Source organism: Tupaia chinensis, unplaced genomic scaffold (assembly GCF_000334495.1).
Source record: "Tupaia chinensis unplaced genomic scaffold, TupChi_1.0 Scaffold000314_1, whole genome shotgun sequence".
In the NCBI taxonomy this organism is placed as follows: domain Eukaryota; kingdom Metazoa; phylum Chordata; class Mammalia; order Scandentia; family Tupaiidae; genus Tupaia; species Tupaia belangeri.
In genome coordinates this window covers 2,715,586-2,739,433 of record NW_006159807.1, presented here as the reverse complement: position 1 = coordinate 2,739,433, position 23,848 = coordinate 2,715,586, and the positions used below count along the sequence as shown (strand labels likewise).

General features: G+C 41.3%; 1 protein-coding gene across 1 annotated transcript in view; it reads right to left on the bottom strand.

The window, feature by feature from the left end:
* Positions 1 to 12,716: 12,716 nt before the first annotated feature.
* WIPF1 (WAS/WASL interacting protein family member 1) overlaps positions 12,717 to 23,848 on the bottom strand; it is a 98,850-nt gene continuing 87,718 nt past the window's right edge. Inside the window, 3 exon segments of the mRNA XM_006151117.3 lie at positions 12,717 to 14,677; positions 19,557 to 19,670; positions 20,368 to 20,580. Of these exon segments, the coding sequence (XP_006151179.1) occupies positions 14,622 to 14,677; positions 19,557 to 19,670; positions 20,368 to 20,580 (383 nt within the window). The 3' untranslated portion in view covers positions 12,717 to 14,621.

Here is a 23,848-nt window from a genome sequence, read left to right as displayed (position 1 = left end):
TCCCACATGGCTAACTATGGTTTGAATCCCGGTCCTAGAAGCTTGAAAAACACACTGGGCATGTGTGCATCTGCCCCGTATCCTGACAGTTTGGAGAAATGGAGGAAAAAAAGATTGTGGCATGACTATGCTGTAATGGAAGGTGTTTTCTTTCTCTCTTTCTCTGGCCATGGTATGCCTCCTGTGGAAATAATAATAATAATAATAATAAATCTCCTGAGGTCACGGTGCGCCCCAGGCCCTAGTTTCTTCCTATTACATCATAATTGCCAGTATGTCCTCCCTGGTAGAGGGATGTTCATGACACCCTTCATAATGCTGAATGACTTCTACCACCCCGAATCCCTGTTGATCAACCATTTGCCTGAAATCATTCTGAGCTGCTTAAAAATGTTAACATCTGGGGGGCCAGCAGGTGGCATGGTGGTTAAGTGCATTGGACTCCCATATGACCGACCAAGGTTCAAGTCCCAGACCTGGTGGTTTGCTTTCTCACTTTCCCTGTCTCCTCTCTCTGATCAAACTGAAAAATAATAATAATAAATAAAGTGAAATAAAACAATTCCTTTGAAAAGTTTTAACATCTAACACAATATTCTTCTAAATGAGGGGGAATCTTTAAAAAGTTCATGTAAAATGTGTATAATGGAAACATTATGCATGGATTTGAACATTTTTGGCACCGAAATAAACTCATACCTTAATTCCATATTTCCACAAGCTTTTTGAAATCCCTTGTATTCTTTGATGGCAGAACCTGTACCTGTACCTTTTGACAGCACTACAAGTCAAAATTGTTTACCAGAACTGACCAGAAAGTGGCATGCAGCCAGATCACACATCGTAAGCAGAGCTTGAGAAAACCCGGTAGAACATAAACTCCGTGCAAACGTCAATGCTCCCTCAGCAGAGGTGTACAGAGCTGTCACTGTACGAGTTTCCTTCGGAAGAGAGGGTGAAGAAGCACTTTGCATGAGGGGAATACATCATCAGAGATTGGCAGGTAGATACAGATCATTTTTTTATTGTGGCAAAAAAACACATAGCATGAAATTTACCATCTTAACCATGTTTAAATGTACATGAGTAGTGTTAATTATATTTGTATTTCTGTGAAACAGGTCTCCAAACTTTTTATCTCAACAAACTGGGTCTTTATACCGTTAATGACTCTCTTTTCTCTTCCTAACCCCAGCACCTGACTGTCACTCTCTGCTTTGTTTCTATGATTAAATTACTTTAGATAGCTCATAAAACTACAACCAGAGTATTCATTTTTTTTAACTAGCTTATTTTACTTAGCATAATATCCTCAAAGTTCATCTGATTTTTTTTTTTTCTTGCATCTGGGCTGGTGCCCTCAGCAAAGAGTGAGAAAAAGAAAGAAAGAGGGGGAGGGAAAGTAAGAAATCACCCCCAGGGAAACCAGCAGTTAGTGTAATGGCTATGTTGCTGGACTTCCATGTAGTCGACCGCGGTTTGAGTCCCAGACCTGGCGACTTGAAACTCACACCAGGTGCATGAGGAGAGGTTTTTGCTATAGGGCACGTGACCTCGCCAGAAAGACAGAGAGACAGAAAGTGAGAAATCACCCCCCAGGGGGGATGGCCATGCTGCAATCCCTTCTCCTCCATTCTCCTCCCGGGATCTTGGGCACGCACGCACGCACACACACCTGGCATGTTCCTTTCCTTTCATCTTTCTCCTTTCTTCTCTCTCTTTCTCTCTTAATTCTTTCTTTTCTTTCCTTCTTTCTTCCTTTCTTTCTCTTTCTTCCTTTATCTCTTTCCTCTCTTCTTAAGAATTCTTTCTTTCTTTTTTTTTTATTAAAAAAAAAAGACTACGGTTTAGCTTATTTTTAACACCCATCAAGCCATGAATTCATAGGGAATAGGTTCCAGTAGCTCAGGCTCCTTTCCACTGGTTCTCACACAGTGTGCTTCTCCGGGTGGAGCAGGCTGGCGCTTTAGTTGAACCCAGGTACCTTTCTCTTTGGCTTCTTTCTTTTTCTGATCCTTTTCCTTCGTAAGTTTCAGGAAGCTATCTCTGCTCTTAAAATGCTTAATATGCTCAATACGCACATTAATTCTCTTGGCAAGAATCTTGCCTTTAACTTGTGTGTTCACAACAATGCCAACAGTGTGCTGGGTGACATTGTAGACTCTTCTAGTTTTGCCATGGTAACATTTGTGGGGCATTCCTTTTTGAACAGTACCCATTCTCTTGATGTCTACAATATCACCTTTCTTGTAGATTCATATGCATGTTGCCGAAGGTACTATTTCTCGTTTTCTTTCTTTCCTTTTTTTTTTTTTGAGAGATTTTTTGTTATAGGGTGTGTGCACTCCCCAGGGAGATAGAAGAAATAGAAAGCTAGAAATTACCCCCGCAGGGGGTAATGGCCACTTTCAATCCCTTCTCCTCCATTCTCCTCTTGGGATTTTGGGCATGAACACACACGTGCCCAGCGTGAGTTTTAAGCTGCTGGCTCCAGGACTTGAACCATGGTCAAGTATGTAGGAGTCCAGTGATATAACCATTACACCACCTGCTGGCCCCCCACATCATGTTCTCTAAAAGGCCTAGAGAACTTATTTCAAGTGTCTCTCCTCTGTTTTTTTGTCATTTTGGTGAATTACTGGAAGATAGTGGTCTGGCCAAAAGGGCAGCACGTTTTTCAAGCCTCTGGGTCTGGGCCTTGAACTGCACAGTCAGCCACGTGGATTCCAGCTGCCTTTACTTCCATGCCATCTGCTGGCCCATATAGATCATTTTTAAAGGAAAAAAATTTAGAGACAAACAGCATTCTAATGTATAAGCACACTTGGGGCAGTGTTAAACGAAATAAGCAAGCATGGCGGAAGTGAATATCATCTTGGTGATTTAGTCTTCGCATAATCTCATATACTCGACACATGTGAACAAATTCTTTTAAAGGCCCCAATGCAAAGGCAAGACCTTTAGAACAGAGAAACTGAACCTGAATGTGCATCAGAGTGACCTTGAAATGTCTTAAAAAGTTCCAAGAGATTTATATTTTGGTACATCAGAAGTGCAGCTCAGAAACCTGCATTTAAGCTCTTCCGCCTCCATCTTAAATCTGGCTCCATACAACACTCATGGCCGCGCCAGCAGCCTCCTGCCGAAAGTTCCACAAATAATGTACAGTACAAGGAAGGGAGATACACAGAAAACGCAAGTTTACCACCCACTTTGCGATTTGACTCCGACATGGGGACTGTCAGAAATCTGTAATTAGTTCATGAAATGACATCTGAATTTTAGCAGCTCCCGTGAGAGCATCTAAAAGGTAACAGGTGTCTGATAAGATGAGCTGAAAATTGCAAGTCTAGGGACCAACAGTTAGCATAATGGCTATGTCGCTGGACTCCCATGTAGTCGACCATGGTTCGAGTCCTGGACCCAGTGGCTTAAAATCAAGCCGGGCGTGTGTGTGTGCATGCCCAAGATCCTGAGAGGAGAATGGAGGAGAAGGGATTGTGGCGTGGCCATCCCCCTTGGGGAGTGATTTCTCGCTTTCTGTCTCTCTGTCTCTCTCTGTCTCTCTCTGTCTTTCCCGCGAGTGCACATGCCCTATGTCAAAAACCTCTCAAAAATAAAAAAAAAGTACAAGTATATAATGTCCCTTTTAAAACCTCAGAGAACATAGCCATCCTCTAAACTATAAAGAACTAAGAAGTGAAAGAAGTTAGATTACATTCAAGAAACAATGTGCTCCAGGAGCCCAAATGCAAGGCCATGGCACAAAGGCCCAATGAAGAAAACAAACACAATCCAGCGAGTTTTCCATGGTGCTATAGTCACTCAACTGAACCTACCACCTTTTATTCTAAAATTAGGTCTTTTTTTTCTTCCTGGCTTATTAAAACATCCTTGCTTATATAAAATACCAGTTTCAATTTTTCTTTAAGTTTATTTTATCATAGAGCAAGTACTCTTATTGGAGAGAGAGAAAGACAAAAAGTAAGAAATTACCCCTACTTTTCTGAGCATGGTGATGCTGCAATCCCTTCTCCTCCATTTTCCTCTCAAGATTTTGGACACACACACATGCACCCAGCATGATTTTCAAGCTGCTAACTGCAGGACTTGAATTATGGCCGACCACATGGGAATCTAGCACCCTTAACTACCACATTGCCTGCTGGCCTCAGTTTCTTTCCTTTTTTATATTTTAGGCAGGGTCTATTATGTCTCAGTCCTCCTGCGTCAGCCTGTTGACTAGAGGCATCCACCACTGTGCTTGGATTTTAGGGTGGGCCAGGAATCAAACCTGGGCTTCCTATGTGGCCTCAGCCTGCCAAGTGTAGCGTCAACAAGTATGGCTACTGTGGCTGGGCAATGTCAGTATTTTTAAACAATTGATATTATAATTCCCCATTTGATTTGCTTAGTGTTGAGTTGAATTCAATACTAAGTGGCTTGAGACAAATTTACTTTGTTTTCGAGAGAGATTTTTGCTACAAGGCACATGTGTTCATCTCAGAAATAGAGAGAGATAGAGAGATAGAAAGCAAGAAATTACCCCCTCCCCCTATGGGGGGTGGGATGGCCATGCTGCAATCCTGCAATCCTGCAATCCTCTTTGGATTTTTGGGACATATGCACACACACTCTGCGTGAGTTTTAAGCTGCCGAGTCTGGGACTCAGACTGTGGTCGACTATGTGGGAGTCCAGCAATGTAACCATTATGCCATCTGCTGGCCCTGAGACAAATTTGTAATCCACTCAGGCTTTGATTTGTCCATGTGTAAAGACACACAGATTTGCAGTAATACATGCAATAATATTTGAAAAGACCCTAGCTCAGATTATGTGTGGACTAGGTGATTAATAATTGGTGGTTCTGTGAAAAATAAAGATAATATATAAGTGTTGCTATTTAAATATGTAAGTTAGGTAGACTGTCTTTGTGGTATAACATGATTGTTTTCATCACTGATTTTGGTATTTTTCTATGGTAGTCTTATTTGGAAACCCATTTGTGCCTTTGCTCCAAGAGTCAACCTCTACATAGCAAGCTTAAGCATGATGTGTCCTGTCACGCACACAGCCAGCTAAACTGCCTCCTGTCGGTGGTAAGAGACTTTCCAGACCCAGTAACAGAATGGGGCTGTGCCCCTTAACTACAGCTTTTGTTGGACCCAGGGTTTAGCTCGCACTCTTTGTTCTAGAACTAGTACTTGCAACTTCTATTGTGTAATGCTTATCTTTCGATTTCCTAGTGTTTAGTAAGTAATAGTTTCTCAATTAGTGTTTGCTGGTAATTTGAATGAGTACATATACCAGTGAATCTTAGGAAATACAATCACTCCATACAGCACTGGGTTTTCCCTAATAATCTTCTATTTGTTTCAGGAAATCCAAACAGCATTTTGATAGGTGACCCTTAGCTTATTAGGAAAGACAAAAAACAGGAAAAGGGTGGGAGGCCCTCATGATTATGTTAAGTCTGTGATAGATACTCCAGATGTTCTGGCAGGAGGCTTCTTGGCTAAATGGAAGCTAAATTTGAGCTCAATATCTCATAAAATCCAGACTGTTTGTTTTGTTTTCCAGGTACTTCAAGGGTCAAAGGTATTTTCTTAGAAGAGTCTCATATGGAGCCTTGGATTCTAATGCAATATGGACAGGGCAGTGACCAAATTATTTTGGAAATACTTACAATCACTCTGGGATTGTAGCAAACATTTTTGCTGTCTTACATGAAAGGACTTCAAAATGTTTGTGGAAAAACTGAATTAAAGTACACATTTATTGGGAACCAGCAGTTAGCGTAATGGCTATGTCGCTGGACTCCCACGTAGTCGACCGCGGTTCACGTCCCGGACCCGGTGGCTTAGAACGCACGCCGGGCGCGTGTGCGTGCGTGCCCAAGATCCCGAGAGGAGAATGGAGGAGAAGGGATTGCGGCGTGACCATCCCCCCTGGGGGGTGATTTCTCGCTTTCTGTCTCTATGTCTCTCTCTGTCTGTCTGGCGAGCGCACGCGCCCTATAGCGAAAATCTCTCCAAAAAAAAAAAAGTACACATTTATTTTTGGTGCAAATAATGAAAAGTTTACTCATAGTTTTTTCGTTTTTTTTTTTGAGAGGTTTTTACTATAGGGCATGTGCGCTCGCCAGAAAGACAGAGAGAGACAGAGACATAGAAAGCAAGAAATCACCCCCTGGGGGGGTATGGCTACACCGCAATCCCTTCTCCTCCATTCTCCTCTCGGGATCTTGGGCACGCACGCACATGCACCCGGCATGAGTTTAAGCCACCGGGTCTGGGACTCGAACCGTGGTCAGCTATGTGGGAGTCCAGCGACAAAGCCATTATGCTAACTGTTGGTTCCTTCTTTTTCATAATTTGCATCTTTCATGAACTTTTTAAAGACATACTTTTCTGGAGTTGTCATAGTACACATGGGAAACCGATGGCTTAAGAAAGTCTTTTTAATTTTTAATTTAATTTTTTATTTGCTAAAGGGCTCCTACACTTGGTGGAGAGAGACACAGAGAGAGAAAGCATGCCCCCATGGGGAGATGATCACATTGCAATCCCTTCCCTTCCACTCTTCTCTCAGGATTTTGGGCACACATGCACATGTACGTGGCATGTTTTTCAAGTGGCTGGGCCTGGCACTCAAACCGCAGTCAATGGGATCTAGCTGCCTTAACCACTATGCCACCTGGCTGGCCCAAATGTTTTTAAGATGTTATGGTTAAGTTCTTTAGATGCTGAGGAGGATGAATATTCAAGAATAGATCTAGGTTTTGTGAGACCTGTAGTTTCAGACAATTTAAGGTGTCCTATTTAAGAAAAAAATAATAAAATCAAAGTAAAAAATCAGATATTAAAGTAACATCAAGCAAATCCTGTAGCCTAGTGGTTAAGGGAGCTGGATTTCACATGGCCAATTATGGTTCAAAATCTGCCCCCAGCAGCTTGAAAGAACCTGTCAGAAACATGTGCATGAGTGTCCAAAATCTTGGGTTGTGGAAATTGGAGAAGTGATTGTAGCATGACCATGCCCCATTGTGAGGTGTTTTCTCCCTCTTTCTCTGTCTCTGTCTCTTTCTCTAGTGAGTACACGTACTCTCTGGCAATAAAAGAGGAAAAAAAACCCCACTCTATAAAAGTGAATAGTTAAGAAGATGCGTCTTGCAAATGGGGGGGGTCCGAAAGCTTGAGCTTAATTAGCTTCCTGTAAATGCACCTCTGAAATAATGAGACCATTTTAAGATAAAGGAATCTGTGCTATAATGTTGATAAATGGGACATAGCTAGTCATTTAGCAGGAAGAGAAATTTGTATATGCTAAACATAGTTTTAGAAATAGACATAAAAATGCCAAGGGTTCAGAGCAGAGGGAAGCAAAGGAACATAGGGGAAAAGGCCACCCTAAATTAGTGACAAATATGTGTCCAGAATGCCTTCAATCAATTTGGATGCTCAGGGAGCTGGGAGCCCTTACTTTACTTTTCAAATTAAAAACCAGAGACATCACCTATTGGCCACTTTTCTGCCTTTTTGCTCTGCAGCCATCTTGGCTGCTGCTTTTGATTGAGGGGCTGTCTTGCACCTAAGACAGGAAGATAGTGGAAGAAGATGAGAAAGTTGCAAGAGTCAGTTCAGTTAACTCTAGGCTCTATCTCATTATGAAAAGTGGGAAGTCCACGCTGGTGTGCTAGCAGACTCTGAAGATGGTTGAGCAAGGCGAAGCAAAATTGATCATCCTCACCAATGACTAGCTGTCAGGAATCTGAAATAGAGTACTACACCGTGTTGGCTAAACCTGGTGTTCACTACTACAGTGGCAAAACTACTGAACCCGGCATAGCATGTGAAATGCACTATGGAGTATGTACACTGGCAGTCAAAGATCTAGGTGATTCTGTTATCATTAGAAGGATTTACCAGCACAGACTGGGAGACAGTGAGCTATGAAAATTCTTTCTTTAATAAACTTGCCAGAACTTGTTTAAGGAAAAAAAAAACCTTGGCTCAGCCACTGGTGCAGCAATAAAGCTAACACCCTGTCATGCTGGAAGCCACATGGTGACTATGGTACAGATCCCAGGTAGGCCTGAAAACCATGCCAGGTCCATGGGGACACCCAGGATTCCAGCTTTTCTTACTCCTTTGTGTGTGAACATGTATGTTCTATGAGATTAGGTCCCCCCCCACTCCAATTTTCTGTAGGCTTAAAATTTTTTTTAAAGAAAAAAAAAAGTTAGTTAAGGGGGTAGTGTGGGATAAGGTATTCACTTTTCTCTGGATGGAAAGCCCTTTGTCGCCTGGGTGAGAAGCTGCATCCACGCTTGGTGAGAATGGTGCTGACCTCTTTAACTGCTACTCACAGACTGGACCAACCCAGTAACGGCTGGGATGCCAGCGTGATGGCGGGAAAGTAAGTACTCAATCAAGAATTATTGAAAGGACAAGTGAACCAAATAAATGATTCCAGTTTGAACACACAAGACCAGTTTTGAAAACAGTTTTTATTCTTAAAGATACTATAAATCAATTTTTTTGGTTTGTTTTATGATAGGGAATGCATGAGAGAGAAAGAGACACCCTTGATAGGGCCCCCTTTCTGTAGCCCCCCAGCTCATCAGGATCTTGGGTATGTGCTCCCCGCTCGTGTTCCAACCCCAAGTGACTTTGAGCATCGCAGTCCAGCACGCTATGGACTGCGCTACCTAGGTTGGGCTTGCAAGTGAAGTTTGTCAGACATTTTTGATCATGTTCGGAATTCTTTTCCTGATTATAGCCTAGATCTGATGGCATAAAGATTAAGAAACAAAATGGAGGTAACTTTCACAGCATGGCTAACACATGCCGGATATCGCCTGATGTTTGTGGATCTAAGCTCCATTACCATTTTGCAGTAGAGAAAATTTAGAGCTCAGAGAGCTCATCTTGTCTTTAGCCTCACAGGGAACAAATGGCAGAGCCACTTTTTTTTTTTTTGGAGAGGTTTTTGCTAAAGGGCACGTGTGCTCACCAGACAGACAGAGAGAGACAGAGAGACAGAAAGCAAAAAATCATGCCCCCAAGGTGGGTGGCCATGCCGCAATCCCTTCTCCATTCTCCTCTCGGGATCTTGGGCACGCACACACACGCATCCAGCGTGCGTTTAAGCCACCAGGACCAGGACTTGAACCACGGTCGACTACATGGGAGTTCAGCGACATAGCCATTATGCTAACTGCTGGTCCCAGAGCCACTTTTTCTCTGACTCTTACACCTCTCAAATGGCTTCTTCTTTTCGGCGAATGTGAAAGACACAGGGAACAGTGACAGATAGAGGTAGGAGGATTACAGATACCAGAATGTGGTGTGGAGAAAAGTCACACTGCTTGTTCACCAGTAGTATTTCATTTGAGGCCTTAAATTGCCCATCTGTGGGACCAGCAGTTAGCATAATGGCTATGTCGCTGGACTCCCACGTAGTCGACCGTGGTTCGTGTCCTGGACCCGGTGGCTTAAAACTCACGCTGGGGACGTGTGCATGTGTGCCCAAGATCCCGAGAGGAGAATCAAGGAGAAGGGAGCAGCGTGGCCATCCCCCCTGGGGGGGTGATTTCTCGCTTTCTGTCTCTCTGTCTCTCTCTGTCTGTCAGGCGAGTGCACGCGCCCTATAGCGAAAACCTCTCAAAAAAAAATATGCCCATCTGTAATTGCCCATTTGTAATTGCCTATCTGTAAGAGGGCTGGACTAGATGACCTCTGACTGGGTGACCACATGGCCCAGTCTGCCAGGGCAGCCCCAATTTACAACTGCTGTGCCAAAGCCACTATCACTGGCACCCCTTCCATGCTCAGATACGCTCCACTGTGGACCACGTGAGGCTGTCCTCTCTACAAAGTTCTTTCTGGCTTTTTGTTCCTGTGATTTTAAATTGAACCTAATAACATTTCTTTGCTGACTGAAGCAACACAAATTTCCATTTTCCAGGCCTGTGACAGCACACGAGGCAGTCCTTGTCCAGACGTTGCCTTTGACTTCTAATAAGGGCATTTTTTCTTCTAGTGCTCCTTTCCTTTAGATGTCCACTAGTAAATTCCCTCTTACTTAGTTTGATTCCAGGTAATTTGGGATCACTAAATGAGTATTTTGTTTCCTAATTTATACCAATAGTGGCTAGTAGGGCCAACAGGTGCCATGATGATTAAGGTGCTGAACTCCCACAAGGCAGACTGCAGTTTGAGTCCTGGACCTCATGGCTTGCTTTCTCACTGTGCTCTGTAGCAAATCAAGTGACAATAATAATAATGATAAATAAAACTAGATAAATAATTCTAAAAGTTTTTTTTTGTGGCTCCCACTTATCGAGTGTGTCCAGTTAAGCTGGGCCAAGTGCTAAGTCCATGACCTTATTTAATGCATATATTATGCTGTAAGAAGGTTTCTCACTTTATAGATAATGAAACAGGTTTAAAGAGGCAACCTGTAAGCGAGAGACAGAGCTAGGCCTTCCCAGCTCTTAACCATGGTGCTCATACTGAGAAAAGTATGAGGCATCTTCAAAAAGTTCATAGAACATGTGTATTATGAAAAAACTATGCATGGATTGCAAACTTATTTTACACCAAAACAAGCTTTTACTTCAGTCCCATGAACTTTTGAAGTACCTTACATATGCACATACGGAGCAGGAAATTTAAAATATTATCAGGTTTCCTAAATTTTCAGTGGCCTGTCTCACATGTACCTGTGTCCAGGTGTAATTTCAGCTTTCATTGCCTCCATTACCCATCTCTATCTCAGAGTAGAAACACCTGCCTCAGGTAAACAGATTTTTGACTAGATGCAGCAGCTCAGGAAAAACAAACAGGTGAGTAACTACACATACCTCTTCTTTCTCTCTCTCTCTCTCTTTCTTTCTTTTTTTTTTTTTTTGGAGTTTGTCTTTCTTTACCACAGTACAAAACAGAAAGTCACTTAAAAAATATATATTTATACAGACAATACTTAAAGAAAAACCACCAGTTGACACCATATCATTCTGCTTTTATTTATTGTCTGGCTAACTTACAAAAGCGCAGATGTCTAGGGTAGACACTACCCTACATTTAAACTATTCTGATGACATAGATATCGAAACATGTTTGTTTACATAGTGCAATAAGAAAAAAATTTTTATTCTTCCCTTACAGTCCCTGACCATAAACTGAAAAAAATTAGTATCATGCCCAAAATTTGGGGGCATTTAACAATCATCCCATTTCTGCTCCTAAAATAACAAAATTTGTATTACAAGTTAAAATATAAAGACCTAACGATTTTTACAAATATGCAAATAATCTGCTACCTAGACATAAAACGTTGATTTCTTTTCAAATCACAAAGTAAGGCACCATTGGATTAAACATTTTTCTGAGCTTCTGCAAAGTAAAATGCATAGTGAAAGAAATACGAAACACTGAATTTTAATACTGTAATGCACTTCAATCGAATGTGAAAATACTGTATTGCATCTTGACTATATTTATATGAAAATTTTACGGGGAAAACATACACGTACGCTCTGATTTCAGAGAAGAAGGTACTCATTTCTGTGATTTGCCATAGTTGAAAATTTTAGCATAAAACTTATTAAAAGTTTGGGATGCAATTAGGTTGCTAACTTTCAAAGAAAGGGTGTAGGTGTATTCACGAAACAGTCACTTAAAAATACATCCTAAAACATCTCTATTCTAGATAAATGGCAACTATGAGCTGTGACCCTGTTTCAAACTTCGGAGTGGTACTTGCAAAGTTGAGATATACGAGGAGATTACCCTATTCTCACTACCTCTTATGAAATCCAGACCCGCACTCTCTGGGTCAGATTTTTTTCCACCATGCTTGCTAGGAAGGCCCAGTTCTATTTTTTGTGATGTGAGTAATTAGGCTTTATCATAGGGATGTTTATTCCTTTTGACATCAAGTCAAATAATCCAAAATAAAACGATGTTCCTAAATTACCAAAATGTTAGAGATAAAAAAAAAAATTGAAAAATACTTTGCCAAGGCCAGCAGGTGGCGTAGTGATTAAGGCACTGGACTCCCACATGGCCAACAGTGATTTGAGTCCTGGACCCAGAGGCTTGAAAATCACACATGGCATGTGTGCATGTGTGCCCCAAATCCAGGGAGAATGAAGGAGAAGGGACTGTAGTATGGCCATGCCTCTTGGTGCGGCACTGGGGGGCGAGGAGGGGGGCGGGGTCGAAGCGGGCGAGTTGATTTCTCACTTTCCTCTGTCTCTCTGGGCAGTGTACCTATAAAAAAAATTTCTCTAAAACAAACAAACAAACAAAACAAAAAACCACAACTTTGCCAAGGGGGCCAGGTAGTGTGGTGGTTAAGACACTGGACTCCCATATGGTTGACTACAGTTTGAGTCTTGAACCTGGTAGCTTGAAAATCACACTGGGCTTGTGCGCCTGCATGCCTGAAATCCCAAGAGGAGAATGGAGAAGAGACTGTGATGTGGCTACGCCCCCGAGCCCGGGGAGGGGGGCGGTGATTCGTCACTTTCCCTCTTTCTGTCTCTCTGCACCTCTCTGTCTTTCTCTGGTGAGTGCACTCGCCCTATGGCAAAAACCTAAAAAAAATTAAAAAACACTTTGCCAAGCTTGTTACATCTTCATATTTCTTGATTCTATTTGGATAAAGAACTTCAATGACTATATGGGAGACAGATGAATGAAAGAAGACAGAGGAAAAAACAAGTTTTTTAATGTACCAATTAAGCACAGTACTTTGGCAAGGAAAGTTATAAAAATACAATATATTCAAATCAGTAACTTTATAATTTATTAGACATCCCATTTATTAGAACTCTAAGTTCTTTTGCTTTTCTATAAATGACACAATTATTTATTCTATAAATAGAAATGCTTTTTCAAATTTTTCTTTGGATTGATCCTTGTTAGCATCTCCTAGTAATACATGAATAATACATTGAAACCATAATACAAAGTTTAGGTAGATATATACATACATGGCTGTATGCTTTTAAAAAATAAGTAATGATAATTTTAAACATGATCAACCATATAAAAACATCTAAATGGAATTTCCCCCCTCAAATTCTAGAGCTAGATTTAAAAGTCCCAGTAAAACTTTGTAAACAAAATTGTATAAAAAAGGCAAGGCTGACTGGCTCTTCCCTATGGTCCTTTAGTGGAGCTGTATTTGCATAGATCTAAATGATTTCTATGTACAGAGTCAAAACAAATGCCCCTCAATTTCTACTGGGAATTTCCTGCCCCTTAAGCATCGGTTTTCGTGTCTTAGAGTTTTGCCCATCAACTCAAATCTATTCCCTTCCTCCATGTTTCTGATTTGACTTTCTTCCTTTCCTGCCAGGCCTTATTAGCCTCTCCTGGCCCTGAGGAGCTTGCTAGGCCGAGAAAAAACAAAGGCAGCCTCAGATCCAGGAAGCAGGCAGGAGTCCAGCTGACAAGCGAGCACACAGCCAGCTGGTTCTGGGCCCCAAAGCCCCAGCAGGCTTTCAGTTTCTTTCCAATGGCTTTATTCCATGTGAATGTAAACTGTATTAGATCACTTTCTGATCTCGGTATGGTGAAGCAACACTTGTGCACAGATATTAAGGGAAGAGGGAAACTAAGGACACAAAAATCTAAGGTCAAACTGTCTGCTGAACAGAATGTTGGGCTTTAACTTCATTTTGTTACCTTGAGTTGTTAAAGCTTGTTGTGCCTGTTTTGTTTTTAGAGCAAGAAATTTTTACATTAGTTTCCATCTTCTAGACTGGTATTGTCCAAGATGGCAGCCAACAACCACAAATGGCTATTGAGCTACTGAAATGTGTCCAGTCCAAATCAAGATGTGCTGTAAGTGTAAAACAGACGACTGGATTTTGACGACTTATTTCCAAAGAAAAAAGAGAATGGAAAATACCTCAGTACTTTTTATCTTGATTGCAGGTTGAAATGACAATATTTTGGATGCATTGGGTTAAATAAAATATATTACAATTCATTTCATCTGCTTCTTTTTACCGTTTTAAAACAATGTTTCTACAAGAAATTTTGAACTTGTCTAGGGGGCTCACATTATATTTCCATTGGAGAGCTCAGTCCTACAGCCTACTTCAGACTGCCAAATACTGGACATCCTATAGCCGCAGAAGTTTCATGTGAGCTCTTGCTCAGCAACTTGCTTAGGTGATCTGTGGTTCATGGAAACAGACAAGAGGCCAAGCATAGGAGAAAGGCGTGGAAGAAAACAGCTCTTGAGGACTTGGATAATTATAGTCTGTAGCAAATAAGCAGTGAATCTTTGCATTTGGATGGTTGAAAGCTGGGATACAATTCATTTCTGTCTACTTGCCACAAAAGCCTATCGACCCCCAGCAGCCAACACTGGCAGGCTGAAGCAAGCATTAGCTTTGAGAATATACACAATATAAGAAGCTAGGTGCATTTCTTCACCAGAGTCCCACTCCTATGCACACGTATTCCCACCTCACTCTACCTTCTTCTCTCCTTCAATAGGAAGGGGACAAAGGAAGAAAAGGGGAGGAAGATGTGTAATTCTTGGACAGCAACACAGAAGCAGCTCTTGAGCCTGGGTATGGAAGAGCAGGCAAAGATCACCTTGGGATGGGAGGAAGAGGCGGCGCACCCCTTTCTCTTCTGTTGGATCCACCTTGATGAAAAACACAGACAAAATATAATTTTGGTTAGAAAGATTATGTTCTCATTTTGGAAACTCAGGGATGGTGCAAAAGGTACCCACAACCTCGCCCGGATGACCTAGGCTGTAAGCTAACTAGCACAAGTGGATGTGAAGTAAAAGAAAGAAACAAGCAATGATCTGAATCAGCATTTCTAGAGGACACTCAACCACTGCTACTGAGGACTTGCACGAAGTTAAATAAAAAAAAAAAGTGTTCTTATGGCATAACATGTGTTTATTATAGATTTTGGAAATATCAGTAAATACAAGGGACCAGACGGTGATGCAGTGGTAACATGCTCTGTGATGCTGGACCCACAAGGGAAGTTCAGGGTTCATGTCCCTGGGACTCCCTGTACACTAAGGCTGGGGGTGGATCATCAGGGGTATTTGGGGTATTAGTCTCCTTACCTCTTTCTCTCATGGAAGAAATAAGTAAACTTAAAACAAACAAGAACACAACCCTCCCTAAATACACCCATCCCTGCACTACCCAGAAGCAGCCAGTAACATTATATATATGTGTATATTTTCCATTTAGAAACAGTACCCTTTTTCTTCCAGAAATAAGATCTCATAGTCTGTTTGAACATCTATCAAAGTCATTTTTCTTTGCAAACGCTATTATTAAAAAACCATTGCATTCTATTATTAGGAAATACTGTAGTTTATTTATCTAGTCAGTGTCCATTTGTTGGGCATTTGGGTATCTTCTAATTTCCAAACAATGTTTTGTTGATAGGGGCCATCCTAGTGGATGTGAAATTGTATTTCACTCTAGTTTTACTTGCATTTCCTTAATCACCAGTGATGTTGAGCATGTTTCCATGTGCTCATTGGCCATCTGTGTATCTTCTTCAGAGAAATGCCTATTTAAGTATTCAATCCATTTTTCAAAATTGGGTTGCTTGTTTTTTTATTATTGAATTGTAGGAATTTTTTTATATATTCTGAATATTAATCTATTAGGTATATGATTTCCAATTTTTTTTCCCATTCATGGGTTGACTTTTTGCTCTGTTGATTTTTTTAAAAAGCTATACATGGCTAACAGTGCAGTGTAATCAGGTTTAAAACCCATTCACATTAAAAAAAATTCATTTCACATCCAAACACCATTTGAGAGTGTAACAGATGTTAGGCATGAAGTCAGGTGCTCAGATGCCATGAGCAGGTCTACCTGGGCACATGTCAATTATGTGGGTCTGCTATGGCCACCATTCTGACTCTTAGTGGGCTGGTACCAGCAGAGTCCTCAGCAAGCACTTCGATAGCAGCCCTACTACCCACCTAGGGATTTCTGAGACAGAACCAAATCCCTGAGCAGGAACAGAGAAAAACACTGACAGTCCATGACCTTGCTGCCTCTTCTCACCACCTTCCTAGGCAGCTGTTTGAGGGAATATTTATCTGAATGTAAACCAGCCATCTGTTACGGAGCCTTGACCATCAACTGACACACCACAAATGCAAGAAGCAAAATGAAGACTGGCTTTGTTCAATGCTGTAATTAAAGAGTACCCAAAGTATACTCTACACTGCTAGGGTTGTCTGGGCTTTACCTGGCTGTAGGCTTGGAGGCTTGGCCAGTCACAGGAGCAGAATAAAACTTGGTATTGAAAAGTACCTTATTCATCTTTAAATGAAGAATTATTTATTTAATTTTGTTTATCATTATTATTTTTTTAATTTGTTTCCAGGCATGTGTGCTCACCCGAGAGACAGAGAGATAGAGAGAAAGCAAGATGCCAGGTCCAGGACTTGAACCATGGTCGGCCATGTGGGAGCCCAGTGCCTTAATCACCATGCCAACTGCTGCTCCCCTTATTCATTTTTGTTAGATAGATGATCTATTATCCTAATAAAATACTAAACATGCCCAGTGCTGGAAATATTTAAATCAAATCTACATTAAGTTTTGGGAAGGGCAATGGAAATTAGCCCATTAATTAAAAACAAATTTTTAAGTGTTCACTCTGTTTCAAGCTCTGTGCTACTCAAAGAAGAAGCAATAGCAAGTAAGATATAGTTCTATTCCTCGAGTTGCTTACTTGAGTCTTATATGGTAATATATTCAAATATCAAATAAAAAACCTAGAAGATATGGGGATGACAATTCTGTTACTGATTTAAGAATACGAATAATTAGATTAAAAATTTGATGATAAGTCAGGAAAAATATTTGCAGTCTATACGAACAACTTTTTAAAGTGATCATATTAAGGAAACCAGACAGAAGCCCTGTCTGATAAGAATATGAAGAAAACACACACGCAAACACTCATAAACATATATACAACATTCAAAGATATTTGTTCCATGTGAACACTTACTTTTCATCAAAAATTTCAACTACCAACTCTTGTATGATAATTATATGTGTGTGTGTGTGTGTGTGTGTGTGTGTGTGTGTATAGTTTTTGCTATAGGGTGTGTGTGCTTGCCATAGAGAGATGGGGTGTGGGGAGTGGGAAATTGCTTCCCAGTGGGGATGGATATGCCACAATCTCTTCTCTCAGGATTTTGGGCATGCATGCACAGGTGCCTGGCATGATTCTCTATCCACCTGGGTCCAGGACTTGAACTGTGAAGCTATGTGGGATCCAGGACCTTAATTTCCATGCCAATGGCTAGCCCCAAGTTAAATATTTTTATTAGGTATTGTCTATAAATGCAGAATTCTGAATAAGTAAATTTTCCAGAAATTACATTTTTCTTTTCAAGAAACAATATTTTATTTACTTTTGACACTTATTCATGTAAATCTTCCTAAAATATCTTCTAACTTCTGTAAACTTCTACAGAGGCACAATGCACAACCTGACTCAATTAACGTAACACGATAGAAATTTAAGCCAGTAGGAGCAGCTGGTGCTGTCCCATGCTGTAATGCATAGCACAATTCTGTGTCCCTGTCTCTGCTTTCACTTGAGCCTGTCATCTATTGCTTCTCCCTTATGCCAGTGACTTTGCTTCTAATCAATCTTAACTTCAGCCAATGGTGGGAACCAGTCAATCAAAACTTATTTAAACTCTGTGGAAAGAAAGAACCAATAGGCTCTGAATATGTTGAGACACTCTGCTAGGGTGTAAGGACATGGCTAGGGACGTTGTGACAGATTCTTTTTTAGCAAGAGATTTTTACCATAAGGTATGTGTGATCACCAGAGAAACAGAAAGTGAGAAATCATCCCCTGGGGATGGCCATGCTGCAATCCCTTCTCCATTCTCCTCTTGGGATTTTGGGCACACATGCAAACATGCCCCCTATGAGTTTTAAGCCATGTGGTCTGAGTTTCAAACCATGGTAGACTGGTTTGAGACTCCCAAACGTAGGAGTCTAGTGATATAACCATTACACCATCTGCTTGTCCCGTTGTGACAGTTTTTTGACTTGCTCAAACTTTTCCTGTACATATTGCTGTTTAGGATATATATAAATATATAGGGACCAGCAGTTGGCGTAATGGCTATGTTGCTGGACTGCCATGGAGTCGATCGCGGTTTGAGTCCCAGGCCCAGTGGCTTAAACTCACGCCGAGTGCGTGTGCGTGCGTGCCCAGGATCCCAAGAGGAGAATGGAGGAGAAGGGATTGCGGTATGGCTACACACATTCCCCCCCCCGGGGGGGTGATTTCTTGCTTTCTGTCTCTGTATTTCTGGCGAGTGCGCGTGCCCTATAGCAAAAACCTTTCAAAAAAACCCCATACATATATGCATATTTTATACTAATTCTTTTATAGTCCATACTTTTACTGTAGTGACATTCCTATCTATCTACTTTCTATTCTTGTTCACATTTCTCCTTCAATAGAAGAAAAGTAATTTACTTCATTGTGGTAGCATTACATACATTAATTTAAAAAATGGAAACAATCTAAATGTCCAATAATGATAAATTATTGTATGCCGACTTGATGGACTCCTGAGAGATAAAAATCATGTAATAAAAAGGGGAAGTGCTTTCTAAGCAATGTTATGGAAACCTACTGAAAAACTGTTCCCAAAATACCAGCACAAAACTGTACTCTATGAAAATTATAATTATATAAAAAAGTCAGAATTGTATGAATATTGGAAGAGCATCTAGTTAAATAAAAATAACCATTTTGTTATGAGGAGACATTATGGATACACTTAAAATTTTCATGTAGTGGTCAGTGAAGCTCTGACTATAATACAATTAAAAGATCAAGGCAGTTACAATGAGTTTTTGTTATAATTAATAAGACATTTTGCCAGTCTGGAAACTAGCAGGAACAGAAGATGTCTCTACTTGTGCTGTCTCAGAAAAACCAGAATGGAGGAAGACTGTTCAAAGAAGCAAGATAATAAAATGTAACACTAGCAAACCCAAGGCACTTTGAGCTTGTAATGACACATTCACATGCATTCAATTTTTTTTTTTGGAAGGGTTTTTTTTTTTTTTTTGCTATAGGGCGCGTGCGCTTGCCAGAAAGACAAAGAGAGACAGAGACAGAAAGCGAGAAATCACCCCCCAGGGGGGATGGCCACACTACAATCCCTTCTCCTCCATTCTCCTCTCGTGATCTTGGGCATGTACGCACATGTGCCCAGCATGAGTTTAAGTCACCAAGTCCGGGACTTGAACCACAGTCAACTACATGGGAGTTCAGCGCCATAGCCATTATGCCAACTGCTGTTCCCTGCATTCTTGATATCTCCATGTTCCTTCGTCTGTGTGGAAAGGGAGTTTACAGAAGTGAAATGATTTCAAATGTGGTTTTCTATCCCACTCCCATCAAGAGGCTTAGATTTGCTATTAAACCCAGCATAACTCAGGCTAGTCGACTATGAATCTTCCCAAAACACCGACAGAAATACTCACTTCGGCTTTCATTTCTTGCCAATTTACTGGGATAAGTTTTGGTCGTTGGTACATATGGTTCTGGAGGTGGCAAATCAGAAATCGGATGGAAGTAGAATCTGCTTTCCCACTCATCTGGGGAGAGACAAACAGTTCCTTCAGTAACTGACAATCTGCTGTGAAGACTGACGTAATGCTAAGTATAACAGCAAACAGAGCTGCAGGAATCAGTTCGAGTTTCATGTCTACACGTCTACAGAAATGCTGGAAGTGCTACGAATGTCACCTAGCAATAAAATATATTGGCCTGCAAATCAGAGCAAAGTGACTTTACCTTTGGTGATAGAATCCAGCCAGTCCCCCTCAGGAGCCGAGCACTGAGGCGTGGGCCATCTTTCTTCCCACCAGTGGGCCCTCACGTAAATAGGGCCACTCTGATAACAATGGCAGAGGGCAGCAGCTAAATGCCTGCAGGCCTTGGGCCACTCACCCAATGGTAAACTATTCAGAAGTGTAGATAATAGGAAGGTAAGCTACAAAAATGGTTCTTTTCAGAATTCTGGAATCTCTGCAATGTTAACCAAAATGAGACTCAAGAACAAGAAACAGGTCAGAGAAAAATAAACTACCTTTTGGAAAGGGTAGGAGGTGGATTACTCTTTTTAACTTGGAATCATGATGGGCCCTAAAATGCTTAGTTAGGTCATGCAATACAGTGTGATAATGACTGTGAAAATGAAATGTTAACCAAAAAAACCCCAAATGACATACACAAGGAAACTTGTTGTTCAATCGCTGCCATACAGCCTAAGGAGCTAGGCCCACACCTCACCTTCACATGAAGAATCTTGGAAGCCATTTCTAATTGATGTTGATGGTGGAGGTGGGGGAGGTGCCCCAGCCCCAGGCCTGTCAGGAGGAAGAGGAGGCCTGGGCCCACTCCTGGGGCTATCTATTCCACTTCTGGACGGCAACTGAGGGGTGGCAGGCAGGGCCCGGGTCGTGCTGCCATTTCTGCTTATTGGAGGAGGTGGTGGGAGGGGACCTGGGGCAGAAGAAAAGAGATTTAGTGCAATGCCTTCCATTCCACATTACTATTATGGTGGTCATCGGCGATTCAGTGCCTGCTGGATACATGCCATTTAATTAAGAAATACACAGAAATGGTGGAGACTTTCTAGGAGATTTAGCTAAGAATTGCGTAGGAACATACGAACACAAAAATGCACATATCTGTACAATGATTGCACATTGATAGCTAAATGGCTGTTTTGGCTTTCAGTTGTATGGGGAACAGAGATAATGCAGTGAAATTGAAGACAGGTGATTATACTGACAACCATTTCATTTAAATAACATTTTATAATCCTTTTGAAGAGCTATTGAACTGTTTACCAGGCCATGATGAAAGAATTAAAAAGGAAGAATAAAACAGTTATGTAGTTACTTCAGGTCTTCAGAAGAACCAAGTTTAAACTAAGCACAGTAGTGTAGCTAAAGACACGGGCGTTTCTGTGATGCATGTGGTCGGTTCCCAGGCAGAGCAGACCCAGGAAACCCAACACCAGACACCTGGAGAACAGGAGGAGTTCTGGTTCTCCCTCTCAGGGAGGTAGATGAAGCAGGAAGTGACAGCTAGCTAACCAATGTGCATGGCTATAAACACCAGTGTGGGTTCCAACCCTGAGCAAGCTGGTACCCAAAGGAACTTGATTCTCTTTCTATAAAAGAGGGTCAGATTGTCACTTGTACTTGTCTCATAGAACTGCTGCCAACAATACCAGCACAGTCGGTAGCATGCTGGACTACAGTGCTGGAAGCCCCATGACAATCGTGGTTCACATCCAGGTTGACCTGAAATACACCGGGTGTGCATGCAGGTGCCCAAGATCCTGAGGAGCTGGAGGTATTGCAGGAGTGGATGGTGGCATGACAAGAATCTATTGGGGGAGGGGATATTTATCTTTTTCTCTTCGTGTGCACACATGCTATCGCACACACACAAAGTAAACAAATAAATAAAAATTATATAAGTTTTTAAAACCATTTTTAAAAATGCAGTGGTATGGTATAAGCAAAAAGGGTTTTGTTTTTGTTTTTGTTTTTTTTTGTGTGTGTGTGTGTGTGAGAAGACATGTATCTGGTGTGTATTTTGTTTGTTTGTTTTTTTCCCCCTTCAAGTCACTGAGTCTAGGACTCAAACTGTATAGTTGGCCACGTAAGACCGAGACACCCTAACCACCACACCACCAGCTAACCCCAGTAAAAAGCTTTATATTCCTAGAAAAAAATTCAAAGTAAATTCATCCTTTTGGTAATACAAAAGAAACCTATCTTACTTTTCCTACATTTCAATAGTGGAGGCTATTTGGATAGTGAGTAAATTTAAAAACCAAAACAAAACTTGAACATTTTCTCATCTAAGTCAGTGGCCTGAGTATTCCTGATCCTGACCAGTGTGTTCCATTTGTAAGATGCCAACATTTTTTGTAAATACAATGTCTCATGGTGCTATAAATATAAATATCCTGTTAATGGTAAACTCGGAATCTAACGAAGACCTCACAGTGAACAACCCACCACTGCAGATACAGAAGACCCAGACAGAAAGCCTTGACTCAGATCCTTGATGGAAGTGGAGGCCCTGCCCAGCTCTAGGCAACCTCTCAGGGAGCCTTCAGCCTCATCTTGCACAGTGGACTTATCTCCCCATCTGTTTGTCATTGCTGGTAGGCAGCAAGAATTGATTTATTACAGGAAAGGTATCTTGCAGATTGTGGGTTTAACTTTACTGGTAATACTCCAATAAAGCTGAGTAAACTCAACTTCTAATATTATGGGTCCTAGTGCTATGTAATTTGATGGACTTTGTCTCTTCTCGCTCGCTCTTTAAGGTTTTTGCCATAGGGTATATGTGCTCACCAGAGACAGACAGAGAGAGGGAAAGTGAGAAATATCCCCCCAGGGTGATGGCCACTCTGCAACTCCTCCTCCCCAACTCTCCTCTGAGCATTTTGGGCAAGCACACATAGGCACCCAGCATTATTTTCAAGCTGTCAGCTCCAGGGCTTGAACCACAGTCAGCCACGTGGGAGTCTAGTGCCTTAACCACTGTGCCACCTGCTAGCACCTGTCTTTCTCTGTTTTTCTCTCTTTCTCTCTCTTTTAAAGTAACTGTTAGTGTTCCTAACTTTCCAATTTTGTGGCTTCCTGCTTTAAACCCAGGCCAGCATGATAGAACATAGAACAGATTTTCATTTCCTGTTGGCAGAGTAATAATTAAAATGATCATTTATTGATTTTAACTATATGCCAGGAAATATAACCACCATGATATGCAATTGTCTCATTTAATCCTGACCCAACCCTGAGAGGGGCAGAGGACAAAGACAAGTCCTCAGAGGCTCTGACAGCTTAGAAAGCTAGAAAGGAGGCTAATGAGTGGAGGAGCCAAGAGTTGGCTCCAAAACTGTCACATGCTAAAGCCCACTCTCCTAACAATGAAGCCAAACCATATCTTACACAAGAATGACCTCTCATATGTTCCTGTGGGAATACGAAAGGGTAGGAATTTTCTGGAAGGTAACTTGGCAGTCCCTACAAAATCCATAGTTTACTATGCGCACCTACTGATCTAGAAATTGCTAGGAATTCATCTGGAGGAGTTACAGAGACGTGCACACATCCTTTGCTACGAGGGTATATCACCACAAACCTGTAATGGCAAAATCTAGAGATAGCCCACGTGACCCAAGGGAGAATTGATTAAATAAATCAGAGCACATCTGTAAAATCTAACATTATGAAATCATTCAAGATTGCATTATAGCAAAATAGTTAATCATATGAAAATGTTAGTGTGATTTTTAAATAAAAAGCAGAAGACTGAATAGTATTTGTAGTATAATACTAGTTTTTCTATTTTTAATTCTTTTTTTTTTTAGATGGAGTTTTGCTATAGGACACATGCACTTGCCAGAGAAAGAGAGAGACAGAAAGCGAGAAATCACCCCCTGGGGGGTGATCCTTTCTCCTCCAGTCTCCTCTCGGGATTTTGGTCAGGCACGCGCACAAGCCCAGCATGAGTTTTAAGCCACCGGGTCTGGGACTTGAACTCAGTAAACTACATGGGAGTCCAATGACATAACCATTACACCATCAGCTGGTCCCAATACTGTTGTTTTTTTATTAAGAGAGATTTTTACTATAGAGCACGTGCACTCTCTGGAGAGACAGAGAGACAGAGAGACAGAAAGTGAGAAATTGTGCTTCAGGAGGTATGACCACATGGCAATCCCTTCTCCTCCACTCTC